Genomic DNA, 22,830 nt, shown 5'->3' on the forward strand with positions numbered 1-22,830 from the left:
CGAAAATGCTCCAGGATCTGTGGAGAGTAGGGCCCTGGTCCTAGGTGCACAATTGAGATTTTCTCTTTTGGTGAGCTCTGCTTTGGGGATCTCCAGACCTTTTAGAAATCCCATGACGACCTAAATGGATCGATCCATCAGTATCTAATATCAAGCTTTCAAAATATGTGTAGCTCCCTCTTGTCTCCCAGACTTTTCCTCTAAAAGGCTGTACTTTTTTTCCAGTGTAGAGCCTAGATATTAAGATACTGGTCTCAAAGATTTACTTGACACACGTGGGGAAATCGATTTAAAATATGTTTAAAAGTACTACCGATTATGGCTGGAGGTCCATGGGGGGCAAGCTCTTTATAACTTTGTGGAATATGGAGAAGCACAGCATACAATAGAATATGATAAACAATACATAGCGGCAGAACCAGTGTACTGAGAAAATGCAAAATAAACATGGCACACGCAAGGAGAAACAACAATGGCAGAAGGTTTGTGTTCAGTCGAAGCAATTGTACTATCTAAAAAGTTCAGAAAAGGTGAGCAAATGTTGAGAAATTTGTTAAAGCTGTGATGCAAGTCAAATGTCATTCTTTGTGAATAAAGAAAGTTAGATGCTTGAGTCCACCACATATTTGAAGGTAATTTCTGGTGTGAATCATAGCAGCAAGGTACATTTTCTAGCCATGTAAGAAAAATCAGCATGCATTCCATATCCAGTGTGCTTTATTTCCTCCTGCATGCTACCATGTCAGCTCAGAAGTTCAATAACACATTCCATTCAGCGTAGGCTCACAAATGCACGCCTTGCCCTGGCATGTCGACTCCCCTCACCCCCCACCTCATACCCGTGCCTCAACAGGCTACTTGCCATTTTATTTTTGGATTCTTTTTGTTTGCTTCATGTATCCATCCTTCCCGTCGCAGCATGCCGTCCTCCCAAAACGGCACCAGATTGCATCTCAGCTCCCCCCCCCCCATCACCCATCAGTCCAGGATGCCAGGAACAGGCGGCATCAGCACCGTTCAGCTGAAATGGGCAGTTACGGATTGTGATAATAAGTCCACTTTAATTAGATGTGCTGCAAAGATGAGTTAAGAGTGGCTGACAGCCAAGGCCCAAAAGGCAACAGACTGCTGATTCTCAGATTCTCTTCCCTCTCCTCTCCCTGTCTCATCCCCTTGTTCAGTTTGTTGCTTCTTTCTCTCTTCTTTTTTTTCTTTCCCACTCTTGGCACAAGTAAAACTGAAGGAAGATAGAGGGTACATGCAGAGACAATAATTGGATATCACTGTGTCCAAATATGCAAGGAATAATGAAGGCCTACCAAATGTCATATGGAGTTTTAACTGTCCTCTAGCTAGGTGTCCACACGCAGAACTACACTACCTGAAGGTCTAGTATATGCAAACTTCTTTTGCTTGAAAACTGAAAATTCAAACACTTTATACCCCCAGGTGATGTGTTATGGTGTAGAGGAGCTGATCACTCCCTACACCCCACCAAGAGCAGTATGCTCCTCCACCTCTGGCTATTGAGTCATCCTCCTCGTAAGGGGTCCAGAAGTCCATAGCATCTGTTCTATGATAGAATCTGATCTGCCCATAAAATCTGTGCAGAATCGGTGGTGATAGACAAATTGCTTTGACAAGTCACATGTCTGCATTTAAAGCTCTTCATCTGTTGTGAACAGCACTTTGAGTTGCATGTCACTTTATAGTAACATGTCAGCAAAGTGAATAAATGTAAATGCAAAGAGCACAGAAATACCATTTGACTGCTGCAGCTTTCTGAAGGCAGTGACCGTGGCATCCACCTCGCAGCTTGCATTTCTGCCAGTCGGGTGGCTGAGACGGCGGCTCTACGCCGAGCATCCATGTGGAGGCTGGTCTCACCAGCAAACTTTGGCAGACGAGCTCAACAGCAGGGGAGCTGAGACACCACGTCTCCTTGGAAATACTGCCAGTCACAAATTTACAGTCCCGTAGTGGGATTTGTCAAGTTCTAGTAGTGAGTAGTATAGACATGTGGCACTTGACTTCACGTACACGCATTCCACAAGCATAGTCGTTACCCGAAGCGTGCAGGAACAAACGCATACCTTAACATAATACAATGTACTGTGGTCCCTAAAGGCAATTTTACAATTAAATTAATGGTGCTTTAATCAAATATTGTAGAGTTGCAAGTTCCCGGTGCCATTCTTTCGAGTGTGCGAGGCAGGTGGACTGCTAGCCATGCAGGTGATTTCTTCAACTCGCGGTATTTCTCTCTTAATTGGCAAACCACTCTGTAACGTCTATAATAATGTCGCTGCCCGTCTTTGTTCATGTATCTTTCTGTAGAGCTCCTCTGTCCTTTCTTATCCCGCGAAGAATGGTAACGCACGTTTGGTTTACTTTGGTGCCGTTAAGCTACAACACCGGGGAGTGTAAGAGGGACTAATTGATACCAGCAAATACAAAAGTAAGTAGCTTGGTACAATCCCAGCCAAAAGTTTGAGTATGTCAGAACAACCTGGATGGAATAGTGAAAGCAAGGTGTCCTGCCTCGCTGGGAAGACATGTCAACTTGGTTCCCGGTCAAATTTCATGCCCCGGGGGGGAAAACAAACTATTTTCCACCAAGTGTGTTCGTTCTCTCTCTTTCTCACACGCGCACAATGTCTACAACAGCTTGTCCCGAGAAGGGTCACTGCGAACCGGAGCATAAATGAAATATTTAACGGGTACTGTATCTGCATTCAGGATTATTGAATGCACTTCAGATTTCCCCCATAATGAGTGTTAGGTTCTGCTTTACGCTAATGCTTCATTGACATTTCTTCATTGTTCTTTTGAACGACCACTGTTGTAATGCTAGTACTTTTTTTCTTGTCTTGTCCTAAGTTGTACCTGATATGCAAAACCAATGACTATGACATAAATGGCACTTAAGTACAGAAATAAGCGTGAGCCCATTTCCGAATGCATGAAGATGCGACTTGAGCGTGGTCGTACAAAAATTTGGCATAACCGGTCTCGTGCTCGATGTTCTCCGGCTTGCCGTTAAACTTCCACGCAGCTGGAGCATCAGGATCCTTCTGAGGCAATAAGAAAAACTGAGTGTGTGCTGTCAGGGAAAGTCTTTCACAAGGATGAGCAATAAAATAAGATTCTTTATCAGCTCAGCAGGTTGAAAGCTTATGTTTGTGAATGAATTTTTTTTTTTTTTATTGCCCTTATTTGCTGTTGTATGCTCCATTGTTTTCTTTTCTTTTTTGTAGTTATTTTGCTTTTTACCATATATTTTCTAAATCACTAGCAAATTTACTTTAATTCGAAGTCCACACTCACCTTTTAAAATACATATTAGGTGAGGACATTTAATTCCTTTGGCTGACACCTTTGTCCAACTCGGCAATGTTAATTTTATATATTAAGCAACTTACAATTATTTGCCCATTTATACAGCTGGGTAATTTTTAACTGGAACAGGGCAAGTACTTTGATCAAAGGAACTACAGCATATAAGCGTAAGCTTTTATTCATGTGGGGATATTCCTGAGGTTAGTTTTATTATAATTATTCCTTTTCTGGGAATAATGCAAAGTACAGCCAAAAATGTTGAATTTTGAATGTTTTATTGCTGTATTTTTACTCTAAAACCACAAGGATAATTGGTTACGGAACACTTTGCTCAGAGATTGCAGACGTTTTCAGTAAATAAGCGTCGTTAATTTAGTGGGTAAATTAAGAATTCTTAATCTTTCTGGTTATTTTGCCTTGGTGAGGAATATAGATGTTTCACCAGATGTTTTGTGCTAGAGCTGATCCCGGAGATGACTGATGTGCTTTGCTTCTACATCTTCATGGGACCATTGCAGCTTATAGCCTCAAGCACAGGTGACCATGCAGTCCTCAGCCTTCATCCTTTCCCCTTTCTTATTGTCAACGGTAGCATCTAGGAGGTCCTGACCCTCCTTTTTCTCCTTGTTCTATAGTTTGCCAGGAGGTCTGAAACCCAGAGCAAGTCATCTTTTCTGGTGTGTGAGAGACTAACCCATGTCCAGCAATGACCAGGTGGAACTGTCTATATAGCATAGAAGCAGCACATCGAAAGGGGCTGCTGTGAACATCCAAGTAATCCGTGGGAATGATGCTACATGTATTTCTGTTCTAAGTGGATGGTTGGTTTGTCGTTTAAAAAGGATTGTTGTGGGAAAGAAATTGCTTAAATTCAACTAATTATTTTCCTTTTTACTAGCAGAATAAAAAGTAACTGGATCAGTTGCAATCATAATTAGATATAAAGACTGTTCATAGTTTAAATGATTTGCACATTTCAACAGTGCACTAGAGCAGACTTCTTGTTTTGATTTATATGCAGTTATTTTCAGTCATGATATGAATTTTTGAAAATACAAATATTTTCAGTTTTAGTTGTAACGTTTTCTAAAATTTCTAGATCAAAGCCAGCCTGTATTTCTGCAGCTAGCTGATGGTCAGTAAGATTCACCCAAACAGGACGCAAGTGCAAAACGGACTGAACTCACTTGCACAACGATTAGAACTCATGTTGGTGGTCATTAGTAAGGTAGTGAGCGTTACAGGTGTTTCTGGAATGAATCTCTCAACAACTAGCATTTAATAGTAGTTTGTGTATTCAATGTATTTTGAAGGAATTTTAAGTTTAAATGCAACTTGAAGATAAATGTATTAAAATATCTTGAATGCATTTTTGATTATTGTAGGTATATCAGTATTTTACTGAACCTTCAAAGGAATAACTCATGAGACTTCTATAGTGTAAAGCTTTTAGTCATTGCGATTTAGTGGTTAAAGTGACTGGGTTTACCAGCAGGACCAGTTACAAACTAAATTTGACTTGATGACTAATGTGCTTGACTTGACTAAGTTGAGCAGCCAATAGAGTTGAATGTGGGAAGGCTGGGTGAAAAGTTGAATGTTTACAGTTGAAAGCTGTCGTTCGTGTGTGTGTGGCTCCAGAAGTATAGCTCGGTAACACAGACTTGTACCTGTGATGATATGTCGTCGGTGAATGATCCAGTAATCCAAGCGTGACAGAACTCTACCCCTGTGCTCGTGCCAGTCCAGGTGTGTCCTGGATCCCCTGGTATGAGTCACCTCTCGGGGTCGAGCCCCGCGGCCACCAGAGCACACTGCTCCGAGATGAGATAGCGAACAGCCGCTGTGTAAACGTTCTCTCCTGAGCTCGACCCTTGACCAGTGACGTCAACCTAAGGATGGAGTAGGTGCCAGAGTCGAGTTCACCGACCGCGTACAGAGACTTGAAAGTCAGGAGCGATGATAAATATAGGTGAGAAGTGCCTCTTCAGTCAGCGGCGCTCTTTTTGTTCTCTCCTTGGTATGTGTGTGTTCTCATCTTGAGCGTTCCACCGGGCCACGGTCTTAATAAAAGCAGATGGATTGAAACATTGGGCAATTTTAGATAATTTCAAACAAATTATGCACAAACCTTTCATAATGTTTCCTGATTTACATACAAATTGGGTTCTTTTTTTGGCACAAACAAGGTTCTGTGAAATGCCTATTAACATCACCATTAACTCATTTTCTCAATAAAAAGGCCACACATTAGAAGTGTTGAATATTCAAAGTGTATATTCTAGATGTCTTTGAGTTACATTACATTGTTTATTTTGCACTCTGTCCTGTTATGCAGGTGTACATATAATAATTGTAGTAATCAATTAATATTAAACCAATTAATAGTGGCTTTGAAGGTTGCCATTTCAAATCCCAGTCCTGCTGTCGTACCCTTGATTGAGGTGCTTATCCTGAATTGATACAGTAAGAATACGCTGCTGTATAAATGGGTAAAGTTGTCCAACTTTGAAAGTCACCTTGGACAACAATTGTGATTAATAATAATATGGTTTTGTGTACTGTAGTTGAACTGTTTCTGTGTGGGGTTTTTTTTTTTTTTTTCCCCCCCCATCCCTGCATTGCCTTAGTGAAGCCTCACAGCTTTATGTACAATGAATGGGGAAAGTGTTTTTTTTTTTTTTTTAAATCAAATGCTTAAGTGGTTCAATGGAAAAGTCAGCATGGAGGGCTCTGGGACTGAAATCCAACGCTTTCGGTCCTTCTGAGACATTCTGAGATTTGAAGTGTCCTCTAAGGAAACTCTGCGGTTAATCTGTTGATCGTGGATAATGGGGAGACGGGAATCTGCTGGAGAAAGAATGTGACTCTGTCTTCTCACGTGTGTTTGTGTGCAAAAGACCTTATGAAAACATTCCCATGAGGGGAAATGTCTTTTTTTTTTTTTTTTTTTTTTTTTTTTTTTTGAGTTTACATTTGTTTGAAAGCTAAAATTGCTCAGGAATTGATACTTATTTTCATGTGTTTTGCTGAACTTTGAGTTGGGCAGGGTTGGAAAGTTATTGTGGAGCTGCCACAGGTGTAGGTAAATGGGTCAGCGGGTGGCGTAATGGTTAGGTCCATCACTTTGCTCTCAAAGAGTTGAGGTTCAGCTGCTTCGCTGTGAAGTCCCCATCAAAACAGGCATTCCGGTTGGTCACGGCACCCATCTTCTTCCCACCCTTAGGTCCCATCTGATGCCGAGGCTGAAGGAATCGCGGTCCCACGAGTCGTTGCTCAGCCCCAGCAGTGCGGTGGAAGCCCTGGATCTCAGCATGGAGGAGGAGGTGGTGATCAAGCCAGTGCACAGCAGCATCTTGGGTCAGGACTACTGCTTCGAGGTGACCCGCCACTGCATCGTCCCATGCGCAGCCTGATCCATCAATCATCCACCCGCAATTATACACCCGGTGCTTGCGGTGTTTCTCTTAAAGCAGAACTCTGGCGCATGGCAGCATGCGTCTACCCCCCCCCCTCCGTTCGCCGGCTGCCTAATTTATACGTGGTGAAGATTTATTGGTGTTTGTATTGACCCGGTGCTCCGCTTGCCTCCAATTATTATCAAACTGCAGAATTGTCTGCTCAAGGAAACAATTTACCGTTGCTGTAAAAGTATTAAATATTTATCGCATGTGGACCTATTTCATAACTGTCGAGATTATCAGCATCAGCAATTTGTAAGACAAATACACAAAAGTATGCATGTTAAGCCTTGTTTATCCACAAGTCGGGTTCGCGAAGCAAGACGCGCCGTGAAGTAAAATGGCTGCCGCGTCGTCGTGCTTGCAGTTTCTATATCGAACACCTCTTTCGCGTCACTTTTTTTTTTTTCTTTTTTTTCCCCCTCTCCTCTTCACTCCTGAGTGCCGGTGAGTCTACGTCTCCATTTAGGTTACAGTCCCATGTGGACAATGGAGCTGTTACAAATAATGGAATAATTGAATTGGGTGGTGGCGGGGGGGCAAAACCTTTTCTTATTTCCAAAAAAGGTATTTTTCCAGACAGGCTATTTGACAGGAATTATTTAAGACCAAAGAGGAACAGGACCCAAGTGCTTTTGTTTGTTTTTCTATGAGATGTACATCGCTTTGGAGAAAGGCATCTGCTAAATGAATGAATGAATGTAAATGTTTACTGGAGGCTCTTTATCAATTCTGTTTGGTTCCCGGTTCTCCACGAAACGCGTAACCGCTTACGGGAGCACATCTGCGCCGACGCTGTTAGTATTCTACACTTGTTAGTCCCGACCGAAATAAATCGAGCCGTTGGACAGGTGACTGAATGGCCATTATCGCCGCTGCGCGATAGCGGCTTTGTCCTTTTCTTCGCGTTTCGTGCACTAAGCCGAAAAAGAGAAGAACGAGAAGTTGAGTCGCCCCGGTGCGCTGCGGCAGCTCATCTTCATCAGGCCTCCAGTATGGCAGCCTCACGCAGTCAGCCATTAACCGCCGGCCTGGGCGCTCATTATTCCCACCTGTCCACTCCCGTCCTCTTGTCATCCATCAAGCCACGGCCAGAGATCTTTAATACCGTTTCATCATCCGCCGGCGTTGTGCGGAGCGAGTGCTTGCTGAGGCATGTGCGATCGGGAGTGTCAAATACCATGCTGAAGTTGAATTAGGAGTTATCACCGTTGGTCCAATCAGGAGAGACATCGCATAACGCTTCCTTTAAAGGGTTCGGTGGTATGTGAGACCTTCATAATACTTCCATAATCTTTTTGTCATTTATTCGTGTTTATGCGCTACTTGGGAAGCAGCGACGCGTTTCTTACGCAGGGTCTTATGCAGGACACGTCTTGGAATGTGGTCCCGCTCGATCGGCAGTTGTTGACCTGAGCAGGCATTTATGAATGTTTGTGTACTGCTTATCAAAGTGCAATGCATACTTTATGGACGCGTTATGAAGCGTTAAGCCCTTTAACTAAATTTTTCCAGCCATCGCTTGATTATGTGAAAATGAATATGAACACAGTACATCTCATGTTCATTAGCTTAGATGATTTTGTTCATATCTGTATTTCTATGCTGTACAGTTTAAAAAATCTGAACTAAAGGCCTCTTCTTTGCAGCAGAGGTTAGTAGTATAAAGTATAGCACTTTCCTTGGTTCAGCCGCACTAATTTCATTGCTGCGTTAATCAGTATGTATTTATACCAGGGCTTTTACCCTTTGTCCATGGATGAGCTTCGGAGGTCTACGAAGTGGAAACTTTGGAAATAACACCAGTTCAAAATAAAATTATTTCTATGTATTGCATAATTCTGCTCAAAGGTAATACATTCTTGGTGCAATAAATTGAGTGCAATATTTCCTCTCTTTACTGGCCCCTCCTACAAAAATGTCCATAGTGTTCCACAGATTCGTAAAGGGGTCTGTGGCCTAGTAAAGATTAAGAACCTCTGATTTAAATGAAACTGAATGATAGTAGAGGGGAGAGAGAATTGTTTATAAATAATGTTCTGTAAACTTTCTTTGCTTTTCGGATCTCTGTGGTCTTCATGTGGTTCTGTTTATAGAATGAAACCTGCCGCCGTCAGAGCAGGGGAAGTTCTGAACAGCAGGACAGCATACCAGCATTCACCCATCCTTCAGTTATTTACATTAGCCAAAGTGCCCTCCATCCACACTGTCTCCAGGTTCACCATTTCCCCACACGGAGCGGTCCACGAGCTTCTTGGCTCCAAGCATTTCCCGGAGCGTTCCCCTCGATGGCCGTTTACAGGAAGTGGACTCCGAAAGGGCCGTTTTTCGGGGATTTAAGCACTATTAGAATAAAGACCGCTGCCAGCTGGACTGAGCGTTGTGGTCGAGCGCTGGGGATTGAGCGGGCCGCTTAAGCTTTGCAACAGAATGCAGGATCATGCTGGAATTACCAGAGACACTGGAATAACATTATTGTTAATACCACTGATACCATTAAATGCTATTGCAAACCAGTCTGTGCACCCACGTGCAGCAGATTAACATTTACCCTGTCCCTTTTTGTCTGCTTAAAAGTTGCAATATTTATGTGTCTGTTTCAGTAACAACACTAATGTTTAGGGGCATAGAATTATCACACATGTACCAATATCTACAAGCAATTACTTTACTTTTTTTTTTTTTCTTTGTTCATTTTCTTTATACTCTTGGTGTGTTTGGTGTGAATGTTTACATGGTGAGGAAACATTCAGTACATAGACAGTGAACCAGAGGGGAGTGAAAAGAGTATTTATATACAGGTATAACGTGGTATACAGACTCACGGTTTACACACTTTTTGGTATAATGGCCCTAGAAAAGTTGTCCCCATGTTCGGTATATGGACCAGCTGCTCCCGATATTGGGGACTTTTTTGGGGGGTTTTGAGGCAGACTTTCCCTGATGATGTAGCAGTGATGAGCCAATGAAGCACAGACTGTTCACCAGTGTTTGATAAGCTGCTCTTAATTTTGCATTGTTTTCTTAGTTTTTTTTTCCCCCTTCCCTTTTTTTCACATACCTTTCTTCAATTGAGGGTCACAAAACTCCCTTCTTTCTTACACACTTCTCCCCTAATCTTGTAAGTGCTTAATAGAAGTGCATGTTATGTTTAATAATTTTTAAAGCAATTTGTTGAATAATGGAAAATCATATATGCGGCTACACATGTAATGCATACTGGTACATACAGTGGAATGTGACAAATGGATCGAACTCTAGAATCACATGTCTCATCCAAATCTCCTTATGTTGGTGTAATACAGTTTTTGTATTGTTCTCTGAGAGGCGGTATGGTTCTTTCCAAAGGTCGCAGGTTCAAATCTCACTTCCGGCTATAGAACCCTTGAGCAAGGTACTCACCCTAAATTGCTCCAGTAAAAGTACCTAGCTATATAAATGAGTAAATAAATAATTGTAAAATAGCTTAACTTTGTAAGTTGCTTTAGAGAAAAGCATCAGCTAAATGAATAAATGTACTGTATGTGTTTTTCTTATGTTTACATGAATGTACTGCACAGTAGAGTAGTAAACAAAATGCCCTAATTTAGTCTTAATTCCATATCACGCCGGTTACCTGCCATCAGTTAAGTGAACCTGATTACTGGATAATTGTGATTGGTTGAATTTTTAATTGACCTTCACCCCCAACTGTTGACTTTCTTGGTTTCTGGATATGTTGATCCCTTTGTTGCCAGGCAAGGCTTGGTTGTGCAAGTTACTTTGCTCTCATCAGCTCAAACAGGGCATCCAAATCTGTGTGTCCATTGGTTAAATTGTGCCTGGAGAACCAGCCCTTGAGAGTTCACACCTTGCAGGCAGCTGGATTGCACCAGAACCTCTTCATTTTCCCAGGCAGTGTGTGACTAGTGTTATCTTTATCAGCTAAAATGAGTGATGGTGGATCTGGTCTTTTCTCAGCCAGCTTGCATTCATGTTCCATGGTTGAGATTTAAATTTCCATGCCTAGATATCTTGAGTCTGCTCATCTATGAGTTGCTCAAGTCTTTTTGGGTTGCTAATCAGACTGGTGCATGATTCTTTCCCGATCAACAGGTGACCACCTCAACAGGGAGCAAATGTTTTTCCTGTCGATCTTCAGCTGAAAGAGACAAGTGGATGGAGAATCTGCGGAGAGCTGTGCACCCCAACAAAGTAAGGACTAAATGATCTTGGGAAAACATACTGCAGCAAGGAAAAGCAGCCTGGGATAGCAGGAACGGGAACCGCAGGCAATGAGGCACAGTAAATCGTAGCCCGATGGTACAGATCGGAAGCATCCCAGACAAGCTGAGCCATCATGTGTTCTGTAAATAGTGACACAGTCAAAAGAGCTCCTCTCCATATGGGGTGTAGTATGCACGCTCTGCTAGCTTTCAGTTAAACACGTCAAGTCTGCTTTAGTCAAAAAACAATATGTACTGACAGTTACCCAGAGATGTATAAACATCTTGAATCGCATTGGTCCGTCTGTTGATCTCAAAAATAACATCCTACAGCGTGAGGTTTTTTCCTTCTTCAGTAGTATTTATTTTAGAAATTGCTGGCTAATTACAATAGTGTTTTATTCTGTCTGCTGAATTATGATATGACTTGCTCTCATTAATCTTCCCATCTATGGCCCTTTTTTAATTTATGTTAGTGCCATTTTGCTACAAGATTAAATTTTTGGGCTTTATTGCATTTCACTGTCCTGACATTTAGGAAAATAAAAGTAATATTAGGTGAGCTTTTTGTTATTATGAAATAACTGTGTCCTCCTAAATAAAAGAAAGAGCTTTTGTTGGGAGACAAAATTCAAAGTATATTTAAACCATAGGATGTCCAGCTATTCTCAGGTTCATTTGCTAATAATTACTGAATTGAAGTTCCCTTAAACAAAGGCAGCCTAAACAACTATTCGTTCTGTCTCCGTCTCTTTCTTGCGCTGCCTTCCTCAGGACAACAGTCGGCGTGTGGAGAACATGCTGAAGTTGTGGATCATTGAGGCCAAAGACCTCCCAACCAAAAAGAAGTACTTCTGTGAGCTGTGTCTGGATGACACTCTGTACGCACGGACTACCTGCAAGCTCAAAACAGACAATGTCTTCTGGGGCGAGCACTTTGAGTTCAACAATCTGCCGGCCATCAGGAGTGTCACGGTGCACCTGTATAAGGAGACGGATAAGAAGAAGAAGAAAGACAAGAACAACTACGTGGGCTTGGTCAACATCCCCATCGGGGCAGTGACAGGACGGCAATTTGTGGAGAAGTGGTACCCGGTCAGCACACCCAACCCTAGCAAGGGCAAGGCTCCCGGACCCATGATCCGACTCAAGTCCCGGTACCAGAGCATGAGCATCCTGCCAATGGAGCTGTACAAGGAGTTTGCCGAGTACACCACCAACAACTACATGCTGCTTTGTTCTGTGCTGGAGCCAGCGCTCAGTGTCAAGAGCAAAGAGGAGATGGCCTCTGCCCTGGTACACATCCTACAGAGCACGGGAAAGGCCAAGGTAAAGGCTGCAGTAGGCTTCGCCGTCTAATGCTGGCAACCAAGATTTCTGAATTGGCTTCTGGAAAAGTCTCTGGTTTTGCACCTTCAAGTAACTTGCATATGTCAGTTTGTTTCCATAAAGACTTCCCACCTTATTTTTTAAACTGTAAGTTACTTAAGTCATTACAAATAAAAATTTAAGATCCTAAAATGAAATGTAATTACCACAAGGCCCTGTATTAGCATGCTCCAGTCTTTGCCACAGCTGTAAAGGGGTGGAGTGTTTATTAATTTTAATTACCCAAAATCCTGAGATTAATAAATTTGTGATGTTTTTGCCCTTAGCTTTGCTGTGTGCACAGACAGGATCTGTTTGGGTTTAGATGTTTGGTTTTATTCAGGAAGTCTGGTGGATCCCCTACCAGGGTTCCTTCTGCACAGGAACTTAGCTTTTTAGACCAGTCTTGTTTAAGGGAATCTGAAGTGCAAAATCTAACATGATGTTTGGCAACGGATAGTCAGCTTAACTTCCTGGAAGGCCAAGTCCTGGAGGATTTTGCTTCAGGCAGGCAGTAATACACCACTGAACTGCTTTTCTGAGCTGAAAAACCTGTGGGACTTCTCCCTCCAGGGCCGTTAGGCTTGGAGCTGAATGGTCTGGACCCAGAGAATTAGCAGTCTGCTGAGACTCGTGCTGCAGCTTGTTTGGTTTTTCTGCAACGGAGGGCAGTTTTTTTTTTTTTTTTGCAGGAAGGTTCTTGCACAGGAGTGCGGCAACGCACCCTCAGCCCTCCGCAGTCAGATTAAACAAACTCTTCCTGTTTTTGTAGCCAAGCCAGGGAGCACAAACATTGGCCCAAGACTGGAATTCTGACTGCACTGTAAACACCAAGGGAAGTGGCCAAACAAGGAGAAATGTCACTACTCTCATAATGAGGGGGTTATTAAGAGCTTGTTTTGGATAAACTAATAATGCATATCCTGCTTGTCCATGGGCTATGGAGCACTGTGGAAGGAGACTGATTAGGATGAAACACTGAAGTTTCTGCAGGAGCATATTTAAGCTGCAACCTTTCCTTATCTCATTCTTTATCGTCCTCTCAAGGGCACCTGCTTCGCGCAACTTTACATTCTTTATCTTTGACATTGGATGCTAATTAATTATTCAGGCCATGAAGTACGAGTTTTGTGAGGGCAGCAGCCTGAGCTTCTAGTGTATTGAGTGCTGTCAAGAGTAAATTCTATTACTTTTACTTTAGAATGGATATTGCTTTTTTTTTTTTTTTTTTTTTTTTTTTTTATAAATTCCCCCCTTCCCCCGATTCACTCCCTGATGTAACTAACAAAGGTAGCTTTTCTGATTTAAGCCTTTCACTGCCCTGTGGGCCCCTGCCCATAATGTACCACCCTCTACAGAGTTCATTCTCATCATTGGCCTGTTGCAAAGCAGAGATTCAAAGCAGGACTATCTGTGTTACAGAACCTAGTTTTTAGCACCTTTACTGTCTGGGAAGCTCAGGATTATTATTCTACAATGAGAAATTGGTTAGGAGAATGAGTCTGTGTCATGTACGCTGAGCCCGTCATTTGTCCTTTTAGCACTATGTCCTTTTAATCTCACTTAATTCACATCCATACCCAAAAGAAAGCGTATGAATTGACAAAAGTTTTACAGCATGTACATCTTATTACCCTTTTTGGAAAGGGGAAAAAAAAAAATCGTCTCTGATTTTGCTCAGTCCTTGGCAGGTCAAAACGCGCCTCTGCGGCAACGACAAATGCATCATCCCAGATGTTAGTTTGATGGCTGCGTACGGGGCCAGAGAGGGGGTTGACATGCCAGCCACTGTTCATAATTAGCCGCCTTTAATTGGCTCTCTCTTAGAAAGAACTTTTATAGCTGCCCACCCTTCCCCACCCCCTCCCTAGACATGTTGGCAGGATGATGGTGTTGCTCAAGGTCGCTTTTTATGTCCGTGGTCCACGAAGATAGAGGTCAGGTCTGATCGCTGTGTTGGCATGAAGAACACTTCCCAGACGCAAGGGTATAGCTGGCCTGAAATAATCCTCCTGATATCTTCTTCCGATCAGCCCCCTGCTTAGAAACAAACTCAAGCAGGGGGTTGCTGAAAAAAATGAATTAAAATGCCCCCCCCCCCCCTTGAACCTACAACAAAGGGTCATATTTTAATGAGTATTTCTTTTCCAGATAAGTTTACTTCTCTTGCTTCCACTTAGTCATAAGGTGGAAACAGTAGCATTTAGTCTCTTGTGCTTGATATTAAACGTAAACATTGCCATAGCAACATAATATTTAGCTTTTCCCCCTTCAAGGTCATTTTTGTTAAAAATAGATTCAGTTCTTCTGGACTACTTCCTAACTCATTTTGCTACTGCTTTAACTTAAATCAGTTTGCGTTCTAATTAAGCCCTAGTTGTTTAATATGCCCGTTGTTTGTACCACAATGAAAGTTAGAATGATGCCTGAACCTGAATGACCAATAGTTGAGTTCTCAAAGCAAACAGTGGATCCCCTACCATACCAGAAGATCTTACTATACAGTTTTTTTTTCCCTTTCCCCCCCCCCCCCCCCACTCAAAATCACTGCAAAACTTCTTTAATCTTTGTAATGATACATTGAAAACAAATAGTCATCAGGTCAATGGTCACACAATCTTATTGTTTAAATCTTGGAATTTTGTGTTCTCCCCCCCCCCCCCACCTCAGAGCTGTGCTGTCAAAGCTATTTAGATATTTGAATTTTGTACAACAGGACTTCATTACAACAAATATCGAGGAATTTGTCTTTTAGGGTTTGTTTTTATTCCTTTAAAAATGGCTGCAAGGAACAGAAGCGCAATGTGAAATTGATTTGATGTCTCTCTTGGCTGGGGGCAATGAAATAAGTCTTAGAAAGTAACAAAAGCTGAAGATCACTGCAAAGGGTTTGACTATTTATATTCATGAAAAGTTGTTCAAGAGATTAAATTTTTTGCAGTGTCTAGTCCTACATAGCTTTTAGCACACCTTCTTCAGCAAGGCTAATTATGATACTCAACTGGTTTTGGATGGGTTAGAATATCCTATCATATTTGAAAACGAATTGAAACATTCATTGTAACTGCTCTTCCTCTTTGTAAGGGAAGAGCTTGATAGTTTGTATTGCAAATGCACATGTCAGTAGTAGCCAGTAGGGTCCTTATGCCTGCGGCATGGTCCATTCTCTAAACTCTGATTGGCTGAACTTGGAGCACATCACCCAGTTTTGTCACAGCGGTGAATGAACTGTCATATCAAACACGCATGTTTGGGAACGTGCTCACAGACTAAACAAATTAGAAGTGTGCCACTGTGTTTGTTCGGGTTCAGGCTGAGGTTAGCTACAATGTGGAAATGGTTATATCCTCTACACACCCAGTTGTTCATTTTTGTCCACTCTAGGGGACATTTTTATTTCCCAAGCTTTACGTTCTAAATGTATCTTAGAGAAGACAGCCTGTGCTTTCCAAATTGTACCTTTTTCTGGGTTGGGTCTTAGTCTGCTTTCTAGAAAAATGCTCCAGAACCCTTTTTTGCTGGGATTTAAGAGGATATTCATAGATTTTGTATAGAACATAAAATGTAGGTCTTTGTTGGGTTGTTTCTACAGTCGTTGAGTGCTCTAGTCATATTTGTGCTAAATATATTTGGCATTACACCAGTTCATTTGCCTTCATTTCTGATAGAGTAGCTTTAACACAGAATAGACTGAAGTCTTAATGACATTAAGAAAGACAGGATGAAATGAAATTATATGTTGGGGGGGTGGGGGATCAATGCCTGGGTAGGAGTCTAATTTGTCTCCTTTGGACTCAAGAACTTCCATCTAAGTGATCTCAGATGTTTCTTTGATCACAGTCTTAGAACATTATTACTCATTACCAGTAGCAAATGAGGGATCTGCCAAATACAAAGCAATCGCACAAAGTCTCCATGTCCTATCAGAAATTGCAGTAGGATGTTCACAGCAAAGCATATGCTTTCAGGTGGGAAATAGCTGAGCAGAATTTTTTTTTTTTTTTTTTAAAAAAAAAAAAAAAAAAAAAAAAAACTCCAGCAAAAGTAGTTCTCACCTGTCTTATTTAGCTCAGCTCTAGGGTGATGAATCAGTATATATCCTTGGAGGTCACAGTCTTCAGTATGTCTTTGGAGTGTATTAATAGCATTGGAGGCAGCAGGTGGCGAATTGGTTACACCCTTACCTTGCAATCAGAGAATCCAGGTTTCACTCTCTAATACCCCTGAGCAAGGTAATTATTGGTAATTATTTTGATTCATTTAACATACACTTTTCTCCAAAGTAATATATAAGTGAAAAGTGCATTTCACAACTAATGAAGGGTTTTGGATGCAGTCAGTTTGTCCAATACCAGTGTTTTTACCAGTGCACATTACACGAGTAGCTGCCGGTAGAATTCATAGGGAATTCAAAGGTGATTATGATGACGTGATATCAGTTTATTGGGCAATTACCAGATCAGGAGAGAAGTGCCTGAAAAATTTGAAGTCCCTTCTTGAATGTTGAAAGGGATTTAGCAGTTCTGTAAGGCATAGTTAATTCATTCTGCTCCATTGGAACCAAAATCAAGAGTCTCTGCACTTTTAATATTGGACATGTCACGAGTGCGACCAACAGTCAGCCAAAGGAGCATGGCGATGTTGCTGCACTATAGGAGACAACCAGGTGCTGCAGGTATAGGGTTGTAGATCTTTTCACCATCTCGAAGGCCCTAACCACAGTCTTGGACTTAATGAGGGCAGCTACAGGAAGACAGCGGAGAGATACATGGAAATGCTTTGGCAAGTTTGACACAGTTGTGTCATGACATTATGGATCAGCTGAAGACAGGAGGGAATTGCAGTTGTCCAGGCACTATATCACCATAGTCTCAATTAAAAGCTGTGTAATGTGTGCTGTGGGGTGTAAGTGGATCCTGTGGGTGTTATAGGACAGCTGGTAGTGTAGTGGTTAGAGCTGCTGCCTTTACCTCAAGGTAACAGGTTCAAATCCCACCTCCAGCTATGGAACCCCTGAGCAAGGTGCTTACCCTAAATTGCTCCTGCTTTTAAAAAAGGGAAAAAAAATACCCATCTGTATAAATGTGTAAACTAAGTAGTTTAACATTGTAAGTTACTTTGGAGAAAGTGTTGGTTAAATGAATTAATGAGAAATGTTATACAGTAGGAGGGGGGCAGGTGGTGCAGTGGGTTGGACTGGGTCCTGCTCTCTAGTGGGTCTGGGGTTCGAGTCCTGCTTGGGGTGCCTTGCGACAGACTGGAGTCCTGTCCTGGGTGTGTCCCCTTCCCCTCCAGCCTTATGCCCTGTGTTGCCGCGTTAGGCTCTGGCTCCCCACGACCGTGGATGGGATAAGTGGTTCAGAAGATGTGTGTGAAATGTTATACAGTAGGTGTCTGCAGGACTGGTTTATGGCTTAGATGTGCTGGTACAAACAGAGATTTGGGGTGAATGTTACTTCCAGGATTGACTGATGTGAATGAAAAGAGCAAATTGCGAACTTGATACATCTCCTGAGTGATGAAGAGTCTCTGCTGTATATCATGGTTTGTCTTCCAAGCAAAGATGTCTGTGAAGCCTGCTAAAACATAAGACCCCCATATGTCTCTGGTGGTTTGGGAAAGGAGGAGCTGAGTAATGCCAGCATACCACTGATAGAAGATTACAGAAGGAAAAAAGAATGGGGCTCAACACTAACCCCTTTGAGAGAGACCTGTTCCAATAAAATATACACAAAGTAGCTTAGAAATATTCTGTCAGTTTGGAGAAATGTGTCGATTAATAATAATAGTTGCTACCACAGGCCACTCAAACTTTGTTAATGTTTATGTGCATTGGCAGTGACATGCATTGTTAGTATGGTAGTCTACATTTCTTCCTTGTCCATGTAATGTGGGTCTAAATATTTTAATGCTTTGGAATGCATAGTATGTTACCGTTCAACTACATTAGGAGTTGCAGCCAGTTGTGGAGTCAGCCACTTGCTTTAATAAGCCAAACCTTTGGTGACTTTAAGGCTCGGTAGGGGTGCCTCAGGCTTTAAACTCAAGAACTTTTTCAGTTCAGCATCACAAGATCACTGGCACTTAGTGTTGATCATTTAAGAGCACAATATAAAATTCAGTGTACCGTTTAGGAAATGCCTCATCTTGTCTGGCGAGTTGGCTCTTCTCGCGGAAACACTGTGGCATTCCATTTCGGTCTAACACCTCTAGTCATCCCGGAGAGCCTCTCCACTTTAACACCTCGGCTAAACAAATTACCGAAATGCAGGGGTGCAGCTATGCCTGGGTGGTAGGTTGGGGGATGGGGAGCGGTAGTGCCTCAGCACCGACAAACCATTTGAGGGAGAGAGACCGGAGGGAGGAAAGGACGCTGCTTCAGCATAATTCTCGAAGCAGGCCTACCTGAGATGTAGGAGGGAGGTGTCCTCGCATCGGTCTTCAGATGCCATCAACTGGGAGCGTTCACTTCCTGTGGCTCCCAGCCAGGCATCCTCTGTGAAGGCCAAGCTTTCATCATCCCTTCATCATTCTCAGCCTGTTCCACCACAAAGAGGTGGGCATCGATGTGGAACAGCCCCCCTCTGACGCAACGCGGCAGATGACGACATGCCGTGAAAGCGCTCCGCTCTGTTGCTGTTCTCGATCCTCTGCTTTTTTGGTTGAGAGTGGGTGAAATCTGACATTTTTATCTGTCAAAAATAGTTCCTTTTTAATATCCCTTTGCTGGATTTCTCACTGTAAAGCCATGTGACCGGAGTCAAGGTGGAAGAAGATGGTTTGTTTTGGTGTGATCAAACAAATTTCAAGAATGTTCTACGATGAAGGGGTGCGGTGGCGCAGTGGGTTGGACCACGGTCCTGCTCTCCGGTGGGTCTGGAGTTCGAGTCCCGCTTGAGGTGCCTTGCGACGGACTGGCGTCCCGTCCTGGGTGTGTCCCCTCCTCCTCCAGCCTTACGCCCTGTGTTGCCGGTTAGGCTCTGGCTCCCCGTGACCCCGTATGGGACAAGCGGCTCTGAAAGTGTGTGTGTGTGTGTGTTCTATGATGAGAGGTCACACCAAATCCTCAGAAAAATTAGAATCAAGAAAGGAAAGCCATCTTTCTGAGAAATAAGTCTTTTGGCATAATTCATAAAGGCACAAGAAGATGGTGCTAAAATAATTTTCAATGGATAAGCAGCTTATTCTTGGTATTTCAGTTCTTTTAAATTGGTGGTTTGGTTAAAATATGCATTCACAGACAATGAAAGTATTGGAAAATGACCATGATGCAGCTTTGTGCAGTAGTGGAAAAGGACCGCAGTGGGACGAAACAATGCACGGAATCTTGTTTGTCTGTTTTCCCTCTTTTGGTCAGCACCGTGTACAAAAGATATCTCAATTTAACAGCAAAGTGAAATATACCCAGCAAATGTAAAAACATGAATTTAATTAAACATTTCTACAAAATGTAATTGTAAAACATATTGAAGAACACTACATAGATTTCGTTGGAAGTCGCTTTGGAGAAAAGCATCTCCTAGCTAAATAAATGTAAATGTGGAACGAAATACAACATGGGGTGGGCATGGCGGCGTGGCGTGGTGTGGCAGGTTCAGCCGGTGGCCACTCTGTAGTGGGTCTTGGGTTTGAGCCCTGCTTGGGGTACCTTGTGTACCTCTATTCCCCCTTCGGCCTTGCGCTCTGTAGTACCGGGTAAGGCTCCGGCTCACCGAGACTCCGCTCGGGACAGGCGATTGTTGACAGTAATGGAAGGAATACAAGATGTGGCACACTTAAATATTCAATTTGAACTTATAAAGTAATTCAGGTCATATCAGTGTGTATGCCAGCAAATTTTTAGTTTTCTTGGTTTTTTGTTTTTTTTTTTTTTTTTTTTTAAATGAAGTAATTTTCGGAAAGTGCGACTCATGACATACTCTCCTGATTTTCGGTAATCGGACTTCTGTGAGGTAAATCTGAACATGACTGTTTGAAAAATGCTTAAATTAAATTAATCAATCAACAGTAGTTTAATGATAGCAGAAGTACAGTAAAGAAATACATGTATGTCACCGTACCCTGGCACTTCCATTATAAAATAAGTTCCCCAATAGGGTAAAATTTCACAATATGATGCAAATATGATGACGTTCTTTTGAGCTTGCGGTAGTGACAGTGGAGCCAATTGGCAATAAAGATGTGGGTATTCTCCGCCAATGAGCAGCTGCCAAGTGCATTGGTATATCTTGGTGGCTCCAGTTGATGTCGTGGGTGGAATTGCCTCAAGGTTTATTTGACTCGTGGTGAAAGTGGAAGTACTCCGATTGTGCTTAATGTCGGCATTGGTGAAATTTATTGAAATCGCGTTTTATTTTTTTTCATTAGCTGCTGAAGAAAATGTCCATTGTACTCTATTGTTTTTTTTTTTATTTTTTTTATTAATAATAGTACTTTATTAATCCCCATGGGGAAATTTGCTCTGTCACTGCATGAAACCTGTTTCTTCGGGCTCTAGAAGGAAACATCCAAACACCACTTAGACATACCAGGGATCAAACTCCCGTTCTCTCGAACTATTGAGGCACTGTGAAACAGTTTTACCCACTGTGCCCCCAAGTCTGCCTGTGTAGCTTTACTATGTTTTTGTGTTAATGTAATTGTGGTGTTTTTATAGCTGGATTGTTTTTTTTTTTTAATATGATTAAAGACTTCGCCATATAGAGCTATGTGGGAAGATATAAAAGTAAAGTGCGGCATCACTTCCCTATCCAAACGAAGTCGACCTACTTGTCTGAAATGTCACATTTGCTTGCTTATGTTCACCATGACTGGGAAAAGGACATGCACAGGATTTTTTTTTTTTTTGTATAGTTATTTACTGCTACAATGGCAAAATTATTTCTGATGCACTGGATGATTTTATGAAGTCAAATGAAATAAGTTGGGCATTGGCGGGTGTACTGACTTCAGCTGCAACAAATTATGTGTTTTGGTAACTACATTTTCACTGTATCATTTCTTTATCTAGCCTTAAAAATGTTATGATTAAGCAATTTAGGCACTAGTAAAATATCTTTAATAAACATGGGCTCTTTTGAAATGCCTCTTAATTTACTGTCGTGTGGAAAAAACAGAGGCAGTGTAATATCACAAGCTAATACTTGTTATTAATAAATATAAGTGTAAAAATGAACTTAGTGAAGATTGTTGCAAAAGTACAAGAGGGTAGATGTCATGGCCTGTGTTGGTGGCCCTCTAATATTCTCGTGGACACTAGATAACCTTGGAAGAATAAAAGTTGAGAAACGCTGATCTTGATGACAAATCACATTAGGTTTGCCTTTAGGATCGAACTTTTCCTAGAAACAAAACTAGCACCTAAAGACACCATGTAGTACTATTAAAACCATGATATGATTTTGTACAAAATAAAGAATAAATAATAGTCTGCTTCAAAAATTGTATAAATTATTACCCGTTATTTAGCAAACTCCCTTGTTCAAAGCAAATCACATTAAGTTTGAATACTAAACCACTGACACTGATTGAATCCATTTGGTCAGATGTGTAATTTTTACTGAAGTAATTAGGTGTAACTATCTTCTTAAGGATTCAAACTTGAGTCCTTTAATTGCAAAGAGATGGCTGTAGTCACTGTATTACCCAAGGTATGATTTGTGTTATATCTTTGTGTTGTGCGTAAGCCTGCTAAGGTGGTGAGCTGTATAAATCCATCCAGTTTTTAGTAAGCAGGGTGACAGTTAAAATAGTTGCCCGGCATGAAGGTGGCAAGCTCGTAATGACCATTGCACGTAAGCTGGGCTACGATTTTTGGGAGGTTAGGTGTATTAAATGCATTTTCGACTTAACGATGGGTTTCGCGGAACGTAACCTCATCGTAAGTCGGGGACCACCTGTATTAACCTTAATATATTAATTTTATATGTGTAAGGTATGTATAAATTTTTCTGGAGTTTGTCACATAATGTAAAGGCTACGCTTCTGCAGCTAGGCGTGATAGAGGACAGGTGTCATAACTCCACCTGAGTTTTCCGGCAACATGCTTTTATCTTTATCTTGACCTCTCTGACACAGCTAAACAATCTCTGAGATTAGAATATGGTGTCACTTTGTGAGATGCCATGTGTTCCATTCCCTCAGTGCTGACACTGGGAGACACTCCGGCTGTTGCCTGAAGTAATCTCTAATTTGTGTTTCTTTTTTTTTTCTGTAATACAGACCCATCTCTTTGGCTGAGTAAGGCCGATAGAATGTGCGCAGGTTATTATCCCAGTGTTTTATAGCTTTACAGCTACCATCACGGTAATGAATGTGAGCCCTTACACATGCCCGGAGCCGTGAGCTGCCCCGCGGTGGTCCATCGATAGTCTCTAATGTCCGTTGCTTCCGAGGTACCTTAGGCGTGGAGCCGAATAAGACCTCTAATGGCCTGACAACATTCCATCCCCTGGTCC

At 41.9% G+C, this 22,830-nt stretch overlaps 1 protein-coding gene across 9 annotated transcripts in view; it reads left to right on the forward strand.

The window, feature by feature from the left end:
* dab2ipb (DAB2 interacting protein b) overlaps positions 1 to 22,830 on the forward strand; it is a 238,349-nt gene that overhangs the window by 186,154 nt on the left and 29,365 nt on the right. For all 9 annotated transcript variants that reach the window (XM_029252910.1, XM_029252912.1, XM_029252913.1 and 6 more), the window contains 3 exons: positions 6,566 to 6,719; positions 10,896 to 10,994; positions 11,780 to 12,334. In XM_029252910.1, the coding sequence (XP_029108743.1) occupies positions 6,566 to 6,719; positions 10,896 to 10,994; positions 11,780 to 12,334 (808 nt within the window). The remainder of the gene's footprint in view (positions 1 to 6,565; positions 6,720 to 10,895; positions 10,995 to 11,779; positions 12,335 to 22,830) is intronic.

This window comes from Scleropages formosus, chromosome 6 (assembly GCF_900964775.1).
Source record: "Scleropages formosus chromosome 6, fSclFor1.1, whole genome shotgun sequence".
Classification (NCBI taxonomy): domain Eukaryota; kingdom Metazoa; phylum Chordata; class Actinopteri; order Osteoglossiformes; family Osteoglossidae; genus Scleropages; species Scleropages formosus.